General features: G+C 72.6%; 2 protein-coding genes across 2 annotated transcripts; one reads left to right on the forward strand and one right to left on the reverse strand.

The window, feature by feature from the left end:
• Window positions 1-1,100: 1,100 nt before the first annotated feature.
• LOC119230317 (protein scribble homolog) lies at window positions 1,101-4,272 on the forward strand (the record flags this gene model as incomplete). The annotated part of the gene is made up of 13 exons (XM_037491359.2): window positions 1,101-1,247; window positions 1,327-1,383; window positions 1,917-1,979; window positions 2,282-2,422; window positions 2,479-2,592; window positions 2,677-2,836; window positions 2,915-2,967; window positions 3,009-3,055; window positions 3,137-3,322; window positions 3,412-3,554; window positions 3,632-3,669; window positions 4,010-4,061; window positions 4,130-4,272. Coding segments are annotated over 13 exons (1,344 nt in total), but the record flags the coding sequence as incomplete, so codon positions are not given.
• A 208-nt stretch (window positions 4,273-4,480) lies between these two features.
• LOC119230319 (IQ motif and ankyrin repeat domain-containing protein 1-like) lies at window positions 4,481-15,311 on the reverse strand. The gene is made up of 14 exons (XM_037491360.1): window positions 15,237-15,311; window positions 14,242-14,386; window positions 13,885-14,070; window positions 9,451-9,578; window positions 9,213-9,377; window positions 8,905-9,096; window positions 8,705-8,830; window positions 6,263-6,405; window positions 6,144-6,204; window positions 5,537-5,629; window positions 5,304-5,418; window positions 5,145-5,232; window positions 4,931-5,065; window positions 4,481-4,853 (listed from the first exon to the last, which is right to left on the reverse strand). Exons 1-14 carry the CDS (start codon window positions 15,309-15,311, stop codon window positions 4,481-4,483), a joined length of 2,025 nt encoding a protein of 674 aa, XP_037347257.1.
• Between the last annotated feature and the right edge of the window lie 4,828 nt (window positions 15,312-20,139).

The following is a 20,139-nucleotide window of genomic DNA, read 5'->3' on the forward strand; positions in this document are numbered from 1 at the left end:
CACCGCCCTTCGCTCCATGTCCTGTCATCCGCTGGACAGGTCACTCGCTCCCCTGTGGAGCCTGGGGCCATGCAGACCTGCAGTGTCCACATAGGGCCTGAGGTCGTGGTGCTGCCAGGATAGGGCTCGCGGGCACAGCCGGGTGCTTCGAGAGGCTAGTTAAGTGTGGCTGCACCGCCCCCCATTTCCCATGGGTCCAGAGCATCCGTGGGGCCTGGGGGCCCCGTCCTCGGCGCTTCTGCCTGCAGCGGGTCAGCGTCCTCTGGCGCTGGAGCCCTCCACGTATACACGTCCCCGTCTTGCCTGCTTCCGAGGGCTGCGGCCCCACCTGTCCCAAGCACGCAAGCGCCCCGCCCGCCCCACGCTGTAGCCCAGCCGGGCAGCGGGCACCCTCCTGCCGCTCCGGCCGAGCTGCCCTTGTTCTCTTCTGAGAGACACAAGCAGAAGCGTGAGATGATCTTGAAACTCGGAGGCCGTGCCGGGCGCCCTGGGCAGAGCAGCAGCCCGCTGCGGGGGTTGTGGCTGCTGGCGTAGGTTGCTGTGGCCAGGCCCCGTCCATCGGTGACGCCATGTCCAGGGCCGCCAGGCAGGTCGGTCTCCTGGGGTAGAGCGGCCACTCCCCACGAGGGCTCCGGGCCCGCTCCGGCTCCGCTGTGGGGGGCGACAGCTGGCCGCCTTCCCTGCTGTGTTCGAAGCTCAAGCTGCCCGGGGCTGCGGCTCCCCTCGCGCACGAGCTCCTCTGGCCTGAGCGTCCTCCCGGGGGGGGGCCCTGCCCGGCCCGCGGCCCTGCTGCTGGGGAGACCTGGGACCGGCTGCCGCGCTCAGCTGTCTCCCAGGCCCTGTTCCTGCCCGGCAGGCCTTCTCTGACCGCTCTCTGCTGCCGGCTCTGCACAGCCGTTGTCGTCACTGCCCCCGGGTCTCAAGCGCAAGTGTGTCCAGCGCCCACGGCCCGGCCCACCCCGCTTGCGCAGTCGGCACCCAGCGCCCCAGAGGGCGGGGCACGGCCGGCCTCTCCCAGGCCAGCCACCGCTGCTGCTCGCCCCCCCCCCGAGCCAGGCGTGGCCTCTGGCGCTTCTGGCCCGGTCTCCAGCCCAACCCAGGGGTGGAGCCGAACGCCAGCCCTGTCTGCCCCGCAGGTGTCGCCGGGCGTCATCGCCAACCCCTTCGCGGCCGGTGCCGGCCGCAGGAACAGCTTGGACAGCATCTCCTCCGTCGACCGGGAGATGAGTCCCGAGGGCCTGGGCAAGGTGAGAGCCACGAGGCGGGCAGCCCCGGGCCGGGCAGCCCAAGGTTGGCCCCCGTTGACCGGTGCCACTCTGCTCCCAGGAGAAGGAGCTGCCTGGATCCTCCCTGCCGACCCCGCCATGGGGGCCGGAGGCCCCGGTGAGTGGCAGGGCCCACCACGGGGTCCCAGGGGGCCCGCCTGCCAGAGGCGTGGGTGGGGGTGTCCGCGTCGGGGCGTGGATGCAGAACCAGAGCGGGAAGCCCCGGAGGAGCCCAGTGTCCACCGCCAGGATGGAGGGCGCCGTGGGCAGCTGGCGGGAAGGTGGCTGGTCTGCTGGGCAGTGCCAGCAGAGGGCCCTACCTGGATGCCAGAGCCCCACCCCGCCGCCGCGTCCCTGCTCTCCGCTTTGTCCCGCATTCGTCTGGGTCTGCCTACCTGTCCCACCTCTGCCATGAAGCTCCCCGCTCCCCCGCGGCAGTCCCTTGTCCTGGACAGATGGCCGCTCACCCCGGGCCTCCCACCTGCTCCCCACCTTGGGGGACAGGGAGAGCTGCTGACGGCAGGCCGAGGACAAGCCCCTGGTGCTGGTTGAGGGCGCCTCCGGGCCTGTCTGGGGACAACTGGGCTGTGACCAGGGGGCCAACTGTTCTCGGGCCCCGCGGCTGCCCCTCATCCACCGCTGCTCCTGCAGGCCCCGCCTGGGACGCCTGGAGCGACGCTGGCCAGAGCCTCCTGCTCGCCCGGCCAGCAGCAGGTGAGCACCCACAAGATGGTGTGGACAGTGCCGCCCCCCCGCCCCGTGACCTGGGACCCGGGGCACCACCATGGAGCCTGTGACGGCTCACCCTGCCCTTGGGTGTGTGGGGTCCTCGGGGCCAGTTGCCTACCCCTCCCCGCTGCGGAGTGGGGTTCTGCTGCCGAGGCCAGGCCTGGGCCCACTGTCCGGGTGGGCAGCAGCTGACCCCCGGGTTCTAGCACACTCTGTCTCTCCCTCACCCTCTCACCCTTGCGCCTGGACCCGGTCCCCTCCCGGTCTCCCGCCCCTGTCCTCTGCAGACAAAACCGGGGGTGATCCAGCCGCTGGCTCAGGCCTGGCCTAGGGGCCCCCCGGCCCCCGGGGGCAGAGGTGACCCCCGCACTGTGAGTGCCCCGCCCGCGGGAGTGGGGTGTGGGAGGAGCAGCGGAGCAGCTGCCGCCGCGGGTGGTGACGGCCGCGGGGCAGCTGTCCAGCACGGCTCCCTGTGCCGCCCTAGCCCCCCTCCCCGCCCTCCCCCGACGCGCTGCCCACCAACGTGAAGCAGGCCTACCGCACCTTCGCCGCTGTGCCCGGCCCGGCCCTGCCCCTGCCCCAGGATGGACCCGCGCAGGTAGGTGCCGCCCGCACCCCCGCTCCCCCTGCCCCGCCGGCCCAGAGGGGCCTGGGGCGTTGTCTCAGGGCCCGCTCCCCCCAGACCGCCCTGCCCGGGCCCGCCGCCCCCCCGGAGCAGCTGTCCTTCCGCGAGCGGCAGAAGTACTTCGAGCTGGAGGTCCGGCTTCCCCAGGCCGAGGGCCCCCCCAAGCGCGTGTCCCTGGTGGGTGCTGATGACTTGCGGAAGATGCAGGAGGAGGAAGGTAGGCGGGGGCGGGGGGCAGCTGGGGTCAGAGGGCCGGGGCCGCGCGGTCCTGGGCTGACCCGCCCGCCCCCCCCAGCCCGGAAGCTGCAGCAGAAGCGGGCGCAGCTGCTGAGCGAGGCGGCGGCCGAGGCGGGCCCCCCCTCCGCGCGGTGGGGCCCCACGACGAGGAGGAGCCCGAGGAGGAGCTGCCCTGGGCCGGGTCGGGCCCCGCCTCTGGGTGAGAGCCCCCGCCTTCCCTGGCCGTCCTCCGCCCGCCCGCCCCAGCCCTTCGAGCCCCCACGCCCTGTCCCTTGTCCAGGCCCGGTCCGGTGTCCTCGCCACCCCCGGGGGGCAGCGCCCCGGTGCGGACGGCCAAGGCGGAGCGGCGCCACCAGGAGCGGCTGCGTGTCCAGAGCCCGGAGCTGCCGGCGCCCGAGCGGGCTCTGTCTCCGGCCGAGCGCCGCGCGCTAGAGGCCGAGAAGCGGGCGCTGTGGCGGGCAGCCAGGTATGGCCGGTGGGCGCGGGGGGGGGGGGACGGGCGGGTGGGCAGCAGGTGCTGGCGGCCCTGCCCACCCGCCCTCCACGGCCCCGCAGGATGAAGTCCCTGGAGCAGGACGCCCTCCGCGCCCAGATGGTGCTGAGCAAGTCCCAGGAGGGCCGCAGCAAGCGTGGGCCCCTGGAGCGGCTGCCCGAGGCCCCCTCGCCTGCGCCCACCCCGTCGCCCACCCCCCTGGAAGGTCCGTGGGACCCCGGCAGGGGGAGGGCTCAGCCAGCGAGGTGGGGGTCTCGGCCAACGGCACTTTTCGCCCCCCAGACCTCGGCCCCCAGACCATCACCTCCCCGGGACGCCTGGTGAGGAGCCAGTGCAGCTGCCTGCCCCCCCAGCCCTGCGCGCCCCGGCTGGGGCTCGGGCCCCCCACCCGCTCACTCTCTGCCTTCTCCCCTCACGCTGCGAGGCCCCGCCCGGGAGGAAGCGCGCCTACCGGCTGCTGGCCGCCCTCCCCTCCTCCAGGCCCGTCTGTGGCGTGCAGGTACCGGCGCCCACCCGGCGCCGCGCCTGGCCCTCCGGTGCCTTCCCCGCCTGTCAAGTGCTGATGCTGGGGCATGGGGCACCCCCCACTTTCTGACTGGGCTCTGGGCGGCTCGGGGGAGTTCTGGGCGCCACCCCACGCCCTCCTTCTCCCCGTTTCAGTCCCCGGACTTTGTGGAAGAGCTGAGGTCCCTGGATCCGTCCCCCAGCCCTGGTGAGTCGGTGGGTCAGGGCCGGCGGGCTGCGGGCGCCTGCCCCTCAGCTCACTGCCCCCGCCCACAGGTCCACAGGAGGAGGACGGAGAGGTGGCCATGGTGCTTCTGGGCCGGCCGTCACCAGCTGCGAGGCCCGAGGAGGTGGCGCTGTGCAGCAGCCGCCGCCCCGTGCGCCCCGGCCGCCGCGGCCTGGGCCCCGTGCCCTCCTAGAGGAGCAGCTGTCCGCCCCCCCCCCCCCCCCCCCCGCCCCCGCGCGCGTCTTCTAGCCTGAGGTTAGCGTTTCCAAGAGACCCCTCCAGAGTCCCGGCCACCCACTAACTGCCCCCCAGACGGACCTCTTGGCAAGACTGTAACTAGTGACGTTTGTACAACCAAAGACTCTATTTTGTGGTTTAAGGAAAATAAAATTGATTACGTTTTAACTCGGGCGGTCAGTCTGTCCACCCTGCTCCTGCGGGGCTGGGGCCAGTGGGCGCCCCCAGCCCCCAGGGCCCATGCCCGGCGGCGGCTGCACATACACGGGGAGCAGGCGCCGCAGCTGCTCGTCCGGAGGCCGCGAGGCGCGGGTGACGAAGATGAGCCGGAAGCGGCGCAGCCGCGCCTCCTGGAACCCGGCGGGGTCATACTCGGGCCCGTCGTGGGGCCGCCACAGCGCCTGGTACCGGCCGTGCGCCAGCAGCGCGCCGCTCAGCAGCTCCTGCGCCAGCCCAGGCTGCACCTGCTCCAGCTGCCGCTGCACCACCGCAAACAGGTCCGCCTCGCGCAGGTCGAACACCAGCGGCTTCCCGTACCTGCGCGGGCGGCGGGGGCGAGGGTGGGCTCGTGGGGGCGGGGCGGGCGGCGCTCCCTTGGCACCTAGCGGCCTCACCTGAGCGCCCCCAGCAGCGCCAGCCGAATCCGCTCTGGGCGCAGGTGGTCTGGGTCCATCGTGTCCACGTAGTTGGTGTCCCGGTAGCGCAAGAAGGCGGCCGCCTGGCCCGAAGGGTCGATGACAAGGGGCCATCTGGTGGCGGCCACCAGGTCACCGTCTCGGCGGCAGCCTGGCTCTTCCCACGCCCACCCCGCCAGCCCTGCCCACTGACCGGCCGTCGGCGTGGATGCGGCCGCCCACGTCCTCCATCAGCACGTCGTGCAGCTCGGCGACCTGGCAGCGGAGCCCCGGCTCCTCCTCTGCGGGCCATGGGCCATCAGAGCGTGTGGCTCCGCCCCAGCCCGCCCGCCCGCCCTGCCCGCGCACCCACCCTCTGGGTCCTGGGTCTGTTCCCGCAGCTCCAGCCGGGCCATCGCCAGCATTTCCTCCGCCCTCCGGGCCTCCTGCCGCAGCCTGTCCACTTGGGCCTCCGCGTCCTTGATGGCCTGGAGGAGGGGCCCCACTCCCCTCAGCACCTCGCCAGAGCTTTACCCCACGTCCTGCCCAGTCCCAGAAAGGTGATACCCCCAGTTTGGGAGGGGAGGGTACCCCTTGGATGCCCACCTGGAGCATCAGCTCAGCCTTGCCCATGCTCCTCTGCTGACACTTGTTGTGCTCGGCCACCCTCCGGCTCAGCTCACAGCAGGCCTGCTGCAGCTGGGGGGGACAGGCCTGCTGCAGCTGGGGGGGACAGGCCTGCTGCAGCTGGGGGGGACAGGCCTGCTGCAGCTGGGGGGACAGGCCTGCTGCAGCTGGGGGGACAGGCCTGCTGCAGCTGGGGGGGACAGGCCTGCTGCAGCTGGGGGGGACAGGCGTGCTGCAGCTGGGGGGAACAGGCCTGCTGCAGCTGGGGGGACAGGCCTGCTGCAGCTGGGGGGGACAGGCGTGCTGCAGCTGGCGGGGGACAGGCCTGCTGCAGCTGGGGGGACAGGCCTGCTGCAGCTGGGGGGGACAGGCCTGCTGCAGCTGGGGGGGACAGGCGTGCTGCAGCTGGGGGGAACAGGCCTGCTGCAGCTGGGGGGACAGGCCTGCTGCAGCTGGGGGGGACAGGCGTGCTGCAGCTGGCGGGGGACAGGCCTGCTGCAGCTGGGGAGGTGATCCCCAGGCCAGGGCTTCTTCCCCTCTCACTCCCCCACCCACCGCACCCCCACCTGCAGAGGCTGGCACCCACCTCTTTGTGGCACTGCTGCTGCCCCTTCACCAGCCGTTGTACTTTGAGGTTCAAGCTGGGAGGGCGGGAAGGTGCTCAGTCAGAGGGGCTTCGCCACCCGCCACCCCTACCCCTGGCCTCACCTCTTGGCCTCCGCCTCCTGGTTCTGCTCGGCCTCCCGGGCCTGGCGCTGCCGCTCGGCCTCCATGTTCTGGAGCATGGTGTCCGTGAGGCTCAGGTCCCACGACTGTAGCACGCTGACCACGGCATCCAGTGAAGCCACCTAGTGACAGGGAGTGGTCAGGCATGGTGGGTGTGGCCTGTGGGGGTGTCACAGCTCGTCCCAGAGGGGCCGGAGGGTGTGCCAAGGTGGAGAGACTCGCAGCCACCGGTGCTTCCCTCCTGCTGTCTCCCGCTGACTTCAGTAGGACGCGGGGGCACTCCTGCCCCGCCCTCCCCCTGCTGCCGCCTCTCGGGGGGCAATAATGGGGTGCAGGCTGCCAGGAGGTCTGCTGTGGGCGTCCGGCCAGCAATCGCTTCTTGCTTGAGAGGGTCAGCACCACCTGCCTGCTGCTCCCGGGCTCGTCCCGAGGCCACGCCCTCCTCCTGTGGGGGCTCCTTTCTCTCTCTGGTTTTATTTCGAGTGCACGGGCCCCACCAGGCCCCACCAGCCCGCAGGGACAGCCCTTGCCTCTCTAGAATCTGGTGTGGACACTCGCCCCGCGCGGACACCTGGCGCCAGCCGGGACTGTCTCGGCTGCCTCCCCGCGCCACGGTCTCCTGGGGTCTGGACAGACGCCGCGCTCGTCTGGGCGCCTCCCGTCCGCGTTCCGGACTCTGGCGCGGCCGGTGGACCACGAGCGTGTCACCCGCGGGCCCTCCCTGAGCACGCGCTCCCCAAGCAATTCTTCCCCCCGACCGCCCTGCCGCCCGCTCCCCGCAGCGGGTCTGCCCTCCCCGACGGTGGCGCCCCGCCCTCCCTCCTCGCAGCCGCTCCCCAGGCCGCCCCTGGGCCCGCCACTCCGTCTCCGGGCTCGCGGCCGCCCCCCGCCACGGCCTGGCCAGCCGGGCCCCTTTCCCGTGTCCGGCCTCTTGGGGGTCACCGGCGCTGCCGTCCCGGAGAACGTTACTTCTCACAGTCTGTCTGGGTTTGCCGCGCAGTTCCCGGGGGGGGGGGGGGGGGGGCGGCCCGGGGCGCGCCGGCTCGCCGCCTTCTGTGTCTGCGCCCCCTGCGGCTCCGCGCGGGCCGACCCCCGGTGGAGCCTCGTGGAGCCTCGTGTGCTGCGCCCGGGCTGGGGGTGCGGCCGGGGCGGGTGCCCGCCCTCCCGACTGGCGGGCTCCAGCAGCTCTGCTCCTCTCGGCGGGCCGCGGCGTCCTGCTGCCCCGCAGCCTGGCCCTTCACTAACGTATTTCAAGACAGTCGCCGATTCCCGGGAAGTCACAAAAACCGCACGTTCCCGGCAGCGGCGCCCGGCACCCTCCTGCGCGGCAGACGCTTCTCCAGTGCCCGTGTGTGGCGGGAGCTGCAGGGCGTGGACGTGCCCGGGTGGGCCCGCGTGGGGGCGAGAGGCTACGGGTGCAGGGGGGTTACCCACAGGGGGCCCCGCTGTTCCGTCCTGCTCAAGGAATCGCCCTGCCTGGAGCCAGAGGCGGCGCCGCGCGGCCGGGGGGCAGAGGGGAGCAGCGGCCCCAGACTCGGCCGCAGACGGAGCGGGGGCTCAGGGCTGCGGCTCCCGGACCCTGGAGAAACGCCCCTGAGGGCCCCCCGCGTGGACCTGCCCGTCGGCGCCCCTGCTTCGGCTGCCACAGCCACCAGACCAACACCCCAAGCCTCCGCCCCAGCGCCTGCCGCGCGACCGCCGACCCCGAGTGAGGGCCGCTTCCCGCTGCGGTCACCGCAGCCCCTCCAGGGCACCCGCGCCCCCGGCTGCTCTGCCGCCCAGCGAGGCCCGTCGCCGTGGGCGGGCAGCAGGCACTCTCGGGCCCTGTGGGGTGCGGGGTTGGCAGCCCCTTCCCTCTTCACGGGGTCTTTGCTGAGCAGAATGTTCAGATTTTGCCAAGTCCAGTTGGGCGGCATCCTTCTGGGCACCTAGGCAGTGCGACCCCTTCCAGCCCTGGCCCTCAGCTCTGCCCGGCCGGCCCGAGGGCGCCCCCCCAGCAGGCCTGGGCTTGGCCAGGCCACCACCCTCCTCCGTGGGTCTTTTGTGTGGGTGGCCAGGTGTGGGGGAAAGCCCCCCACGGGAGGGGTGAGACCGGGCCCCGGGGAAGAGCAGAGGGCAGCACTCCAGCTGGATGGGGGGACCCCAGCCACAACCTTGGGGAGCCCGGGGTGGAAGCCTGGAAGCAGGGCTGCTAGTGGGGGGCAGGCCCCAGATTCTGGCCTCAGGCCTCAAGCTCCTCGTCAGCCCTGCAGTTGCCAGCCTCCGTTTCCCCACCTCCCTGCCACTTCCTGAGGTGGGTGAGGACTGAGCCCCGGAGCCCACGCAGAGGCGGCCGCCCGAAAGGGCCGTGGGCTTGACCGTGCTGGGCGGTGTGGAGGGTGTTCGACCCGCCAAGGGGCGGCCCCCGCCTGCGCTCCGCACCTGCTCCGGGGTGCTCCCGTCATCCGCGTGCACCCGGGGGTCGGCGCCCAGCTTCAGGAGCAGCTCCACGGCTTCCAGGTGGCCTCCGAAGGCCGCTCTGTACAGCGGAGTGCGTCCGAAGGCGCCCTGCCGGAGGGGCTCCCTGAGTCGTCCGCGGTACCTGCCGACGCCCGCACCTCGCAGCGCCTGCCCGCGCCCACCTTGCAGTTAGGGCTGGCGCCCAGCTCGGCCAGCAGCTGGATGGCCAGGGGCTGCCCGCCCGCGGCCGCCTCAGACAGTGGCGTGTTCCCGTTGCGGTCCTCGCACTCCACCATGGCCACGCGCTGCCGCGAGCGCCGCGCAGTCCCCGCCTCGTCGTGGCCCACGCCCTCGCGGGTCAGCGCCTCCTCCACCTGCGGGCGCCGGGTCAGCGCGCGGCCGCGCCCTCGGTGCCCCCACTGGCCACGCCTGCGCCACGCCCCCCTGCCCCGTGGCCCCCTGCACCCCGTGGCCCGCGCACCCCACGCACCTCCTGCAGGACAGCGCGGATCTCGCTCAGGTTGCCGTCGAAGGCAGCTTCCAGCAGGCGGCCCCGGCGCTGCTGCTCCTCCCGCCGACGCCGCTCCGCCTCCTCCTGCTCCTCCAGCCGGCGCCGCGCCGCTGCCTGCTCCAGCCGCACCAGCGCCAGGAAGGCCTGCGGGAGGGCCCTCCTGAGGAGCTGCGCCCCTGGCCTTGAGGCACGGCCCTCTAGGCCACCCTCCCCTCACCTCCCTCTGCTGCTTCTCCATCTGCTCCAGGTGCTCCTGGCGCTCCCGCCGGCGCCGGCACAGCTCCTTCCTGGCCAGCAGCTGCCTGAAGGCGCACTGGATGGTCGTGGCTGCCCGGGCCTCTGGGCCTGGATCTGGGGAGGGGAGCGCTGGTGGGTCCCCGCTCCCTGCAAGCTGCCTGCATGTGCCCCCAGCAGGTAACGGGGGGAGGACATGCCCCCAGAGGATCAGTATCCTGGGCCACAGACTCAGGGAGTCGAGCCGGGGACCCCAGCCGGTCTCCTGGTCCCCACCTGGCACAGAGGGAAGGAGAAGCAGCCTCAGGTGAGCCTCTCAGAGGGTCCCAGGCCAGGGGACACCCGTGCCCACGCCGGGCCACAGGGTTCAGCCTCCCATGCCAGGCAGGGATGGGCTGGGGGCTCGGTGGCAGGGCCACCCCAGGGCCAGAGCTCCACGCAGGTGCAGGCGAGGGCGGGTGGGGACCCACGGAGGTCCCAGCAGCAGCACCTCGGGGACATGCAGAAACCAGAGCCCAGGGCCAGGCCCTCGGGTCACTCAAGAAGAAAGAGCCCGAGACACAAGCTGTGAAGCGGGGGGGGGGGGGGGGGGGGGGAGGGGGGAACAGCGAGAGGGACATTGGCTGTGGCAGCAGGACACTGAGGGGCAGGGCCCGGGCAGGAGGAAGGCCCCAGGAGCTTGGGGGCACTCTCGTTAATCTGAAGTGCAGGTTTATTTTTTTTTTTACTATCTACTCCCCTGGCCTGGGTCGTCTTTCTACAGTCACCGCCGCCCGGTGTGTCCTCCCGGCGCGGGCCCCCCCGCGCCCACGTGGACAGCCGGCACCTGGCCTTCTCCTGGCGAGGCCCCGGGCCCTGGGTGGCAGCGGCCGGGCTGCCGTGAGGCGGGCGGCGGAGCGGAGCCATCGGGGTCCCCGGGGTCCCCGGAGTGTGGGGGATGCTCGGATGCCTGGATTCTGCAGCCCCCTGCGCTGGGGGAACGCTGTCCGGCTGTGTCGGCCGATGCGGCCTCCGGGTTCCGCACCTCCTTGTCCACGCCAGCTGTCCCGCCCTCCCCGGTGACCACACACGCGCTAGGAAGAAGCGCCGCGTCCTCGGGCAGTCGCTCGGGTGGGACACGGGGAACCCCAGCCTTCGAGGGGCCCCCCTGGCAGCTGCACCCCAGCTTCTAGCCCCTCAGCCAGCCAGGCCCACTGCAGGCCAGGGAGCGGCCTCGTCCAGCAGCCCAGCAGCCCATGGAGGCCAGCGTGCAGCGGTCGCGGGGGAGGGGCCTCGGGCAAGACATGCGGGGAAGTGGGAGGCCGCAGGGCAGCTGGTGGCTGAGGGCGCGGAGTGGAGTGGACGCGGCTTCGGGGCGGGAGGGCGAGAGCGGCGTGGCCCAGGTGACTTCCGAGAGGTCAGCGCAGGGGAGTTGGGCTGGCGTGGGCCCCTCTTGGACCGTCCTCCCAATGGGGGCGGCCATAGCTCCCAGGCCTTGTGCCCCACAGCGGTTCTGGCTGGAGACGGGTCTCCCCGGGAGGCCACGTTTGGAGCCACTTGCAGAGAGAGCTGGGCCCGGGCTGAGGGCGCCTCCAGGGCTATGCCACCCCTGCCAGCGGCCAGCAGAAAGCCAGGGCTGGCCACCTCGGGCAGCGCCCACACCCCGACAGAAGGGCCCTCTCTCCACCCAGCCACAGGCCCTGCCTGCAAGAGCCAGCGCGCTGGTGTGCAGCTTCGCCGTCAGGGACTGGTGAGGCAGCCAGAGGACACGCTGCCGGGCTGTCGGCTGCCAGGAGTGCGGCGGGTGAGCCGGCAGAAGGCCCCGCGCAGGGGACGAGGCAGAGAGGAGTGGGGAGCGGCCAGCGGGAGGCCTGTCCAGGAGCAGAGAACAGAAACGTGAACAATAAGACAGGACACATTTGAACCGGAGCGGGTTCGGCCGTGTCGTTCAAACACCCAACGTGAAGTTTAAGGCAGGGAGGTTACTAGAGTTAAAGAAAAATGTTTTGCAAAGTTCATCCAGGTGAGGCGATGCTAACAAAGCTGCACGTGTCTAACGATAAGGCTTCAGGAGAGGTAAAGCAGAACTACAGGTCGACACGTCTCCCTCGCGCTGCAGGACCAGCAGGCCGGGGTGACGCCGGAGGGAGCCCCCGAGGGGCTCGGCCACGTGCAGAGCTGCGAGGCATGTGGCCAGCAGCAGCCGCTGGGGGGTGAGGGCAAGGGTGTTCTCTAAACACAGCGATCCAAGCTTCACACCAAGTGCCAGGGCATGGCCAGAAGGACGTGTGTTTTTAGAAGTCCCAGAATCCACTTTACACGAAATTTTGGGACGCGCCCCATCACAGGCCTCCAGCTGCAGGCGGCCCTCGGGCCCCCGCCGGGAATACGGCCTCAGTGAAACCGCCCTTGGTGCTGCAGACCAGCCTGGCTGACTGCTTGAGAAAATGGTACCAGAGCAGGCCGTTCCCATAGCAACGGTCCAGCCAGAAGCCGCAGCGTTGGCAGGTGGGTCCAGGCCTGTCCCTGGGGCTGTGCCCGAGCGCTGGGTACTGGTCAGGAGGACGAGGCGGGTGTGTGTGTCGTGTGCTGGGTGTTACTGGCTGCTTTGATAAGTTTCTTTTTATTTCTTAATTTATCTTTGTGTACAAGAGCTGGGGTGCAGGCCAGAGGTGTGGGGGTGAGAGGATTCCCCAGAGACCGAGTGGGGAGCAGACCAGGTGGATCCACTGACACACACTGCTGAGGGGAGCAGCGGGGAGACAGGAGAGGTCTGCTGCGCCCTGTGGGTCACTCCCTGGCTGGGGATGGACTCAGGCTGCAGTGGTGACGGCCTGAGACTAACCCCTAGGCCAAAGGGGGGGTCGGGGGGCCTTGACAAGTTTCTTTTTCAAAGCGATGAGCTCAGAATCGAGTTGTGTGTTTGGCCAGGAGGAACGAAAAGGTGGCGTTCCTGAGGCCTGGGCCACTGCTGGGCAGCAGTGACGGTAAAAAGGCCAAAACTGACACCAAGGCGTGCTGGCTGGATGTGCTGGGCTGTGCCCGGCTGTCCCTGCCGCCTGGTCCCCGCCCGAGGCACCGGCAGTGAGGGGCAACGCGCTGTCTCCAAATACCCACAGTCAGAAGCAGCTGCAGGCGCGGGCGGGTGAGCCCAGGGGAGGGGGCGCCTGCAGGAGACACCCCCCAGTTGGCCGACTCGCACAGTGACCCTCCCTCACAGACAGAAATAAGCCCTGAAGGATGCGCCGCCTCGCCCTGCGAGGCATAGCCCAGGCCCCACACCGGGTGGGGGGGGGTTGGAAACACGGTGCTGACAGGCGGGTGCCCCCCGGTCTAGACAGGCCCCAGGGGTGGCGCTCACTCCTGGGTCTCACCCAAAGGAGGGCACGCCAGCACCCCGTGGCTAGCGCACAAGCCCTGTGCCCCCATGTCCAGTCCACAGGGGGTGGGAGCATGATTCCTTCCAGCCGGCCAGAGGCACAAGCCGTGGGCTTTGGCCAGGGGTGTCAGCCCTGGAAAGGCGCAGCAGGGTCAGAGGGCGGCCCGGTGGGGCCTGGCCTGACAGGCAGGGGCTGGGCAGTGTTGCCCCTCAAATGTGCTGTGACCCTAAAGCTGCAGGAGGTAAGGCCTTGGTTGGCGAAGGCACCCGGGGCAGCCGGCCACGTCTCGGGGAGGTCCAACTGCCTGGCCCTGACTCCAGCCCTCGCGGTGCCCTGCACCCCTGCCCAGCGGGCGGGTGTTAGCATGGCCAGAAGGACCGCGGCTCCCCGCAGGCAGCGCTGCTCTGGGCCTCGCCTGGGCACCACTGGTTCTCGGCAGGAGGCAGGAGATGGACGAGGACGCTGGACGAGCAGGGCCCATCACCGCCAGGCCCTAAACGTGGGGGGCTGCACGCAGGGCTGGACCCGCCGGGAGGGGGCGCCCTTGAGGAGGGTGGGGCCGCAGCCTCTTGGAAAGCAAAGAGGCGCCCCACTCCTTCCCTGGCAAGGCGAGGGTCCTGGCCTCACCCCGGCTTCTCACCCAGACTTGGGACCCCAAGAAAGCGACAGCAGGACCCACGCTGGCCAGGGAGCTGCAGCCGGGAGCTGGTGCCAGCGTGGGCCTCGCGTGGCCGGTAGACACCTCGGGACAGTCAGCTTGCGTCCTGGCTCCCGGCCACTCGGCTCCTCCCCGAGTCTGCAGCGGGGCCCCTGGGCGGCCGCCTCTGCTGCCGCCTCACGGCCCGGTGGCCTGGCTCCCGCCGCACACGGAGGCACGCCGCGGTCAGCTCTGCCATCCACCCTGGCCTCAGGATGCGATCAGCCCCGGGCCTGGCCTCGGGCGCCCGGCGGCACAGATGACGGGGTTATGGGCAGAAGGAAGGGGACCCTCCCAAGCACGGCAGCAAGAGCAGCACCCCCAGGCAGCAGCCCGCACTCCGCCCGCCCAGAGCTCTCGCCTGTGGAGGCCTCTGGGTGCAGGGCAGAAGCGGGCTCTTGCACCTGCTGGACAGTCCTCCGCTGTGGCTGGCGGTTCTGTCCTGGCCGTCCTGAGGAGGCCGGGAGTGAGTTTGGGCTGTGCACCACCCTCCCCAGCAGCCTGGGGGGCTCCTGCTGTCCCCGGGGTGCCCCAGGCAGCCCGTCGGCTTTAAGGAGTGATGGGCCACATCTCTACGGCCAGAGGCCTCCCCTAGGCCTCCTCTTGGGGGCGCCGCTGAGCCCAGCAGGTAGGGGGCCCACAGCAGGTCCCCAGGAAGCCGGAGCTCCGGAGCCCCCACCCCCGGGTGACCCGCTGCCGCCACCTGTGGGGCCCCCACCGGCCGCTTCTGTCCCGCTCTGTGTCCACTGAGCTTGCCGGTTGCCGGCCGTCTGCTCTCCTGAGGCCTCTAGAGCCTGGGCTGAAGCGCGGGTGCCCACGCCGGGCTGGGCCGGCAAACCAGTCCAGCCAGTGCAGCAGAGCGGCTGGGAAGGGCCGGGCGTGGGTGTGAGTCAGAGGCCCCGGGCTGGGGAAACACTGGGGAGCAGGCTCAGGAAGCCCCCGGAAGCCCAGGGGTGCCAGGTCCAAGCCCACTGACGACTCCAAGGCCTGGCTGCAGTTGGCAGGACAGTCGGACCCCAGTCAAGGACAGCCTTGAGGGCCCCGCCCGCCCGGGGAGGCAGACTCTTCGCTCTGCCCCTCTGTCCGCGGGTGCCTCGGAGCCTCAGAGGCGCCTCTTCCACCAGTCCGGGCCTGGCCCAGCAGGGACCATAACCCCAAAGGCCCCGGGCAGCCTGGGGCCCGGGGTCTCCTTGTGCGCTGGCGGGGGCTGGGGACACGGGCAGGCTGGGCCGGCCCCGGCAGTCAGTTGGGTCAGGACTGTCCGTGGCCAGTGGGGTCCAGATGGCGGCGTGGCTGGGGGTGCCGCCGGCGGCCTTGGGGCTGGAGCCTGAGCGCTGCGGCCGGCTGGGACAGGCGGGCGGGGCCGGGGGGGGGGGCGCGGTGCCCGCCCAGGGCAGGACCAGACTCGTCACAGCCGCGGCCTGGCTGCCGAAAGCCACCCCCTCCAGTTTCTCTCTCTCTCTCCCTCCCCGTCTGGCCAGCGGGGCCCGTGGCCGGCCAGCCCCGCGCCCTGTGTCAGCACGTTGGTTACTCAGCCCTCGCCGGGGGCCGCCACGCCACCAGGGCCTATAAACTCGCGGCGGCCCTGCCTGCCCAGCGCGGCCGTGACGCCCACAGGCAGGGCCGGGGCCCGGAGCCGGCGCCGTGGGCACCAGCCAGGGGCAGGGCAAGAGCACAGGGTCCACTGAGGCGTCCCGGGAATGCCATCCGCACCCGCCTGACCAGGCTGGCAGCCGATGAGGCAGGCCCGTGGGCACAGACGCCGGCGACGGAGGCAGCGACAGGCATGTCCGGGAAGCGAAGCCGCGCTCGCAGACCCCGAGCCAGGAGGGCGGGCAGGGCCCCGCAGGCCACAGGCCAGCAGGGCCCCAGCACCCAGCCACCGCCCCCTGCCGCAGGGGGCGCTCCAGACGAGGCGGGGGCGGCCCCCGTGGGGCACGTGACCTCTAGCCAGCCGGCTCCCCAGGGCCACCCTGGGGCGCCTGGCTCAGAGCTGGCACAGGCAGCCGAGAGGCCAGTGCAGGCCGCCGCTCTGGGGTCAGAGCTAATGCTGGGGCCCCCCGCGGAGATGGCCAGCTGCGGGCCGGGGAGCCTCGCGCCGGGCCTGGGCCCCGAGCTGCTGCGGCTGCACGAGGTGCAGCTGTGCCTGGCACAGGAGCAGCTCCTGCTGGAGGACCGGCGCCGGCAGGTCCAGCTGCAGATGCAGCTGTGGCAGGAGGAGCAGCTGTGGCAGGAGCAGCTGTGGCAGGAGGAGCAGCTATGGCTGCAGCAGCTGCAGCAGGAGCAGGCCTGGGTGCGTGTGGAGGGGCTGGAGCTGGCCCTGGCCCTGGAGCAGCTGCGCACCGAGGGCCTCGAGGGGCTGCAGACCCCAGGCCAGGTAAGGACGGGATATGGGGAGGGCTCCCAGCACCCCGGGGGGTGTGGCCGTGTCAGCCGCCTCCAGGAGCCACGGTGGCCACCACATCACGGCCGTGTCCACGTTTGCAAGAGCAGGCTGGGCTCTGGCTGGCCTGGCACTCAGGCGTCGTGGGAGGCCAGGGGAGTCGAGGCAGAGCTGCTGCTGCACCAGCCAACTGGGAGCCTGCCCAGAGGGCTAGGGAGGGCTGGTGTGGGGGTGCGGGACGTGTGGGGGCGAGAGCTGGACAGCAGCAGCAGTGGCGCCCCCCCGCCCCCCCTCCGCAGCCTGCCGCTTCCAGCCGCCGCGCCCCCTGTTTATTGCGGCGTGTGCCTGGGCTTGAGATTGCGGAAGCCGCGCGGCACCTGCACCTCATCCTCATTCCAGCAGGCTGTGCCTCAGACGCCGCTGGGGCTATTTTTGGGAAGCAGGGGCCAGCTTGGCCTGGGAGCGGCCACCACCCTCCCAGCAGGTGCCGGGCTGGGAGCCCTCTGGGTCCAGGACTGGGTGGGCCTTGAGCAGAGGGGCTCTGCCTGGGGGCGGGGGGCTGCTTGCAGCAAGCACAGACCCTCGCTGAGCGGCGGGGCGCAGTCGGGACCAGCTGGGTCCAGCCGGGGCGGGGGGCAGGAGGCCCCCTCCCTGACCCACAGCAGGGCTGAGGCCGCGCCAACCGGGGCCAGGAGAGTGGCCAAGGGTGCAGGGCAGGCAGCGGGGCAGAGGTTGAGGGGCCACGTGCTGAGCCCGGGAACCTCCAAGCCATGGCCGCAGGGCAGGGGCAGGGACGTGCCCAACTCTGGGGTCCCCAAAGGCCACTCCTGTGGCGGTGGGGCTTCTCACAGGAGTGTCCCTGGGTGGCGCAGAGGGTGTCCAGAGTCAGAGTCAGGGTGCCCAGGGGCCAGAGCGTCCTACTCACCCGCGGAGGCTCTCGCCTTGGCCCTGGGAGGGGTGCCGGCCGCTTCCCTGGCACAGCTTTAGAGCCCCTCTTGCTGCTCATTCTCCTGAGGGGTCGGAGGTCAGAGAGAGTGTGTCCCCGACACAGAGGTGGCAGGGATGGTGCCCCTGCTCCGCGGGCCATCGGCAGGTGTGAACTGTGCCCCACAGCGGCCAACCGTGCGAATGGCGTGTGTGCCCAGCAGCAAGCCTGCCCTCGCCCCCAGTCCCCCCTGGGCCAAGTGTCCAGCACTCACCTCCCTGCTCAAACCATGGTGCTGGCTGGACACAGGCATGCGCAAGCAGGTGCGCTGCACGGGGATGCCATGCTGGGCCTGCCAGCCCTGGCCTCCACGCTGCTGCCCTCCCCACCCCGGCCATCATAGGCACCGTCCGCGTCCCAGAGCGGCGCCCACTCCCTCGTCCATGAGGTGCCCCAGAGCTCCTCTGCCCTGGGAGCCCTCCCTGCCCCAGGCTGGGTGCCCAGACCCGACCCTCCCCTCCGCACAGGTAACCTGCTTGGGCACCATGGCCTGGACACTGGCCTGCCCCTCTGTGAGGTGTTGCTGAGTGTTTGGGGGGGGAGCTAAAGAAACTGGGGGTGGCCCTGGGAACAGGAGAACAGGGTCGTGGTGAGAGGGCAGGGCTTGGGGGGGGCCTGGCCCCACCATGGTTAAGGGCTGGGAAGGGCCCAAATGGGGTGAGACCCCCAGAGGGGCTGGGGCTCTGAGCCAGGCCCTGAGTGTTTGGGAACAGGGGCCCTAGGGGCAGCTGGCCCCCTGGGAAGCTGGTGGCAGCAGGTGCACTGTGCCAGGAGCGCCCCATGAGGTCCAGCGCCCCTCCTGTGAGGGCGTGTGCCTGCGGGTCCAGTGTGGGGGGACCGACACAGAAGCAGAGCGGGGAGCCCCGGGAGCGGCGGGCCCGTGCAGGGGCCCACAGCTGGGGGAGGCCACCCATGTGCCTCCTGCCTGTGGGGACAGCGGTGGACTTGGGAGACGGCGTGCCCGCAGGGGGGTGTCCCCTGTGCGCCAGGGCTGGGGGGTGTCCCTGTGCGCCAGGGCTGGGGGGTGTCCCCTGTGCGCCAGGGCTGGGGGGGTGTCCCCTGTGCGCCAGGGCTGGGGGTGTCCCCTGTGCGCCAGGGCTGGGGGTGTCCCCTGTGCGCCAGGGCTGGGGGGTGTCCCCTGTGCGCCAGGGCTGGGGGTGTCCCCTGTGCGCCAGGGCTGGGGGGGGTCCCCTGTGCGCCAGGGCTGGGGGGTGTCCCCTGTGCGCCAGGGCTGGGGGGTGTCCCCTGTGCGCCAGGGCTGGGGGGTGTCCCCTGTGCGCCAGGGCTGGGGGTGTCCCCTGTGCGCCAGGGCTGGGGGGGTGTCCCCTGTGCGCCAGGGCTGGGGGTGTCCCCTGTGCGCCAGGGCTGGGGGTGTCCCCTGTGCGCCAGGGCTGGGGGGGTGTCCCCTGTGCGCCAGGGCTGGGGGGTGTCCCCTGTGCGCCAGGGCTGGGGGGTGTCCCCTGTGCGCCAGGGCTGGGGGGTGTCCCCTGTGCGCCAGGGCTGGGGGGGTGTCCCCTGTGCGCCAGGGCTGGGGGGTGTCCCCGTGCGCCAGGGCTGGGGGTGTCCCCTGTGCGCCAGGGCTGGGGGGTGTCCCCTGTGCGCCAGGGCTGGGGTGTCCCCTGTGCGCCAGGGCTGGGGGGTGTCCCTGTGCCCAGGCTGGGGGGTTCCCCTGCGCCAGGGCTGGGGGTGTCCTGTGCGCCAGGGCTGGGGGTGTCCCTGTGCGCAGGGCTGGGGGGGTGTCCCTGTGCCCAGGGCTGGGGGTGGTCCCCTGTGCGCCAGGGCTGGGGGGTGTCCTGTGCGCCAGGGCTGGGGGGTGTCCCCCGGGCGCCAGGGCTGGGGGGTGTCCCTGTGCGCAGGGCTGGGGGGGTGTCCCCTGTGCGCCAGGGCTGGGGGGGTGTCCCCTGTGCGCCAGGGCTGGGGGTGTCCCCTGTGCGCCAGGGCTGGGGGGGTTCCCTGTGGCGCCAGGGTGGGGGGTGCCCCTGTGCGCCAGGGCTGGGGTGTCCCCTGTGCGCCAGGCTGGGGGTGTCCCCTGTGCGCCAGGGCTGGGGGGTGTCCCCTGTGCGCCAGGGCTGGGGGTGTCCCCGTGCGCCAGGGCTGGGGGTGTCCCCTGGCGCCAGGGCTGGGGGGTGTCCCCTGTGCGCCAGGCTGGGGGGTGTCCCCTGTGCGCCAGGGCTGGGGGGTGGCCCTGTGCGCCAGGGCTGGGGTGTCCCCTGTGCGCCAGGGCTGGGGTGTCCCCTGTGCGCCAGGGCTGGGGGGTGTCCCCGTGCGCCAGGGCTGGGGGTGTCCCCTGTGCGCCAGGCTGGGGGTGTCCCTGTGCGCCAGGCTGGGGGGTGCCCCTGTGCGCCAGGCTGGGGGGTGTCCCCTGTGCGCCAGGGCTGGGGGTGTCCCCTGTGCGCCAGGGCTGGGGGTGTCCCCTGTGCGCCAGGGCTGGGGGGTGGTCCCTGTGCGCCGGGGCTAGCGCGGGGGGTCCGGGCGGGGTGGGCGACCCCGTGCCACGGCCCCCAGGTGCGGCCCCCCTGCGCGGCTGCGGCCTCACCTGGCCTCACCTGTCTCCTGCCGCCCGGGCAGGCCGCCGGCCCCGCCCCCGCGTCGGGCTGGCCCGTTTCCTAGCGCCGAGCCGGAACTTCCGACTCACCTGGACTTCGCGGGGCGAGGGTCAGGGGTCAGGCGTAGGGACTTTGAGCCCGGGTTCACCGATGTGTCTGGGGCGCGGGCCCCTGGGAGCGGGGCCCGGGTGGTCTGTAGGGCCCCGGGCGGGGCGCGGCGGGGGCCGGGCGGGGGCCGGCGGGGCCGGGGGCCGCGGGCGGGGGCCGGGGCCGGCGGGGGTCGGGCGGCGGGGCGCGGCGGGGCGCGGGCGGGGGCCGGGGCGCGGCGCGGGCGGCGGGGGGCGGCGGGGGGCGCGGGGGGGCGGCGCAGGAATGCGGGCGCGCCGCGGGTGGGGCCGCCCCGCCCCCAGGTGCTGCCGGGCAGGCGGCGGCAGGCGCGGCGGGCGGGGCGGGGGCGGGCGCGTGAATCAGGCCGCGGCGGGCGGGCCGCGCAGGAGTGGCTGCCGGACCGACCGACCGCGAGGCCGCTGGGCGGCGGTCGGCTGCTGCTGCCCTGTCCCGAGACCCCCGCACCTGGCCAGGTAGGCCCCTCCCCCGGCGCGGGCGGCGGCTGGGGCGGGGTCGGCGCCCCTCCGCGCGGGGCGCCGGGGCCGGGGCCGGGCGGCGGGAGGGCGGCGCGGCCGCGTGCGCCGGCCGGGCCGG

This window comes from Talpa occidentalis, unplaced genomic scaffold (assembly GCF_014898055.3).
Source record: "Talpa occidentalis isolate TD23 unplaced genomic scaffold, MPIMG_talOcc4v2.1 talOcc4.643, whole genome shotgun sequence".
Lineage (NCBI taxonomy): Eukaryota > Metazoa > Chordata > Mammalia > Eulipotyphla > Talpidae > Talpa > Talpa occidentalis.

Excerpts from the sequence above, each read along its gene's own strand:
- LOC119230319 (XM_037491360.1), bottom strand. The coding sequence starts at position 15,311 with ATGCCTGTCGCTGCCTCCGTCGCCGGCGTCTGTGCCCACGGGCCTGCC. Across the intron at positions 6,205-6,262 it reads GAGGCGGAGGCCAAGAGGTG|TCCCAGCTTGAACCTCAAAG; the intron begins AGGCCAGGGGTA and ends ACCTTCCCGCCC. Across the intron at positions 5,066-5,144 it reads CGCATCCACGCCGACGGCCG|ATGGCCCCTTGTCATCGACC; the intron begins GTCAGTGGGCAG and ends GGCCGCCACCAG.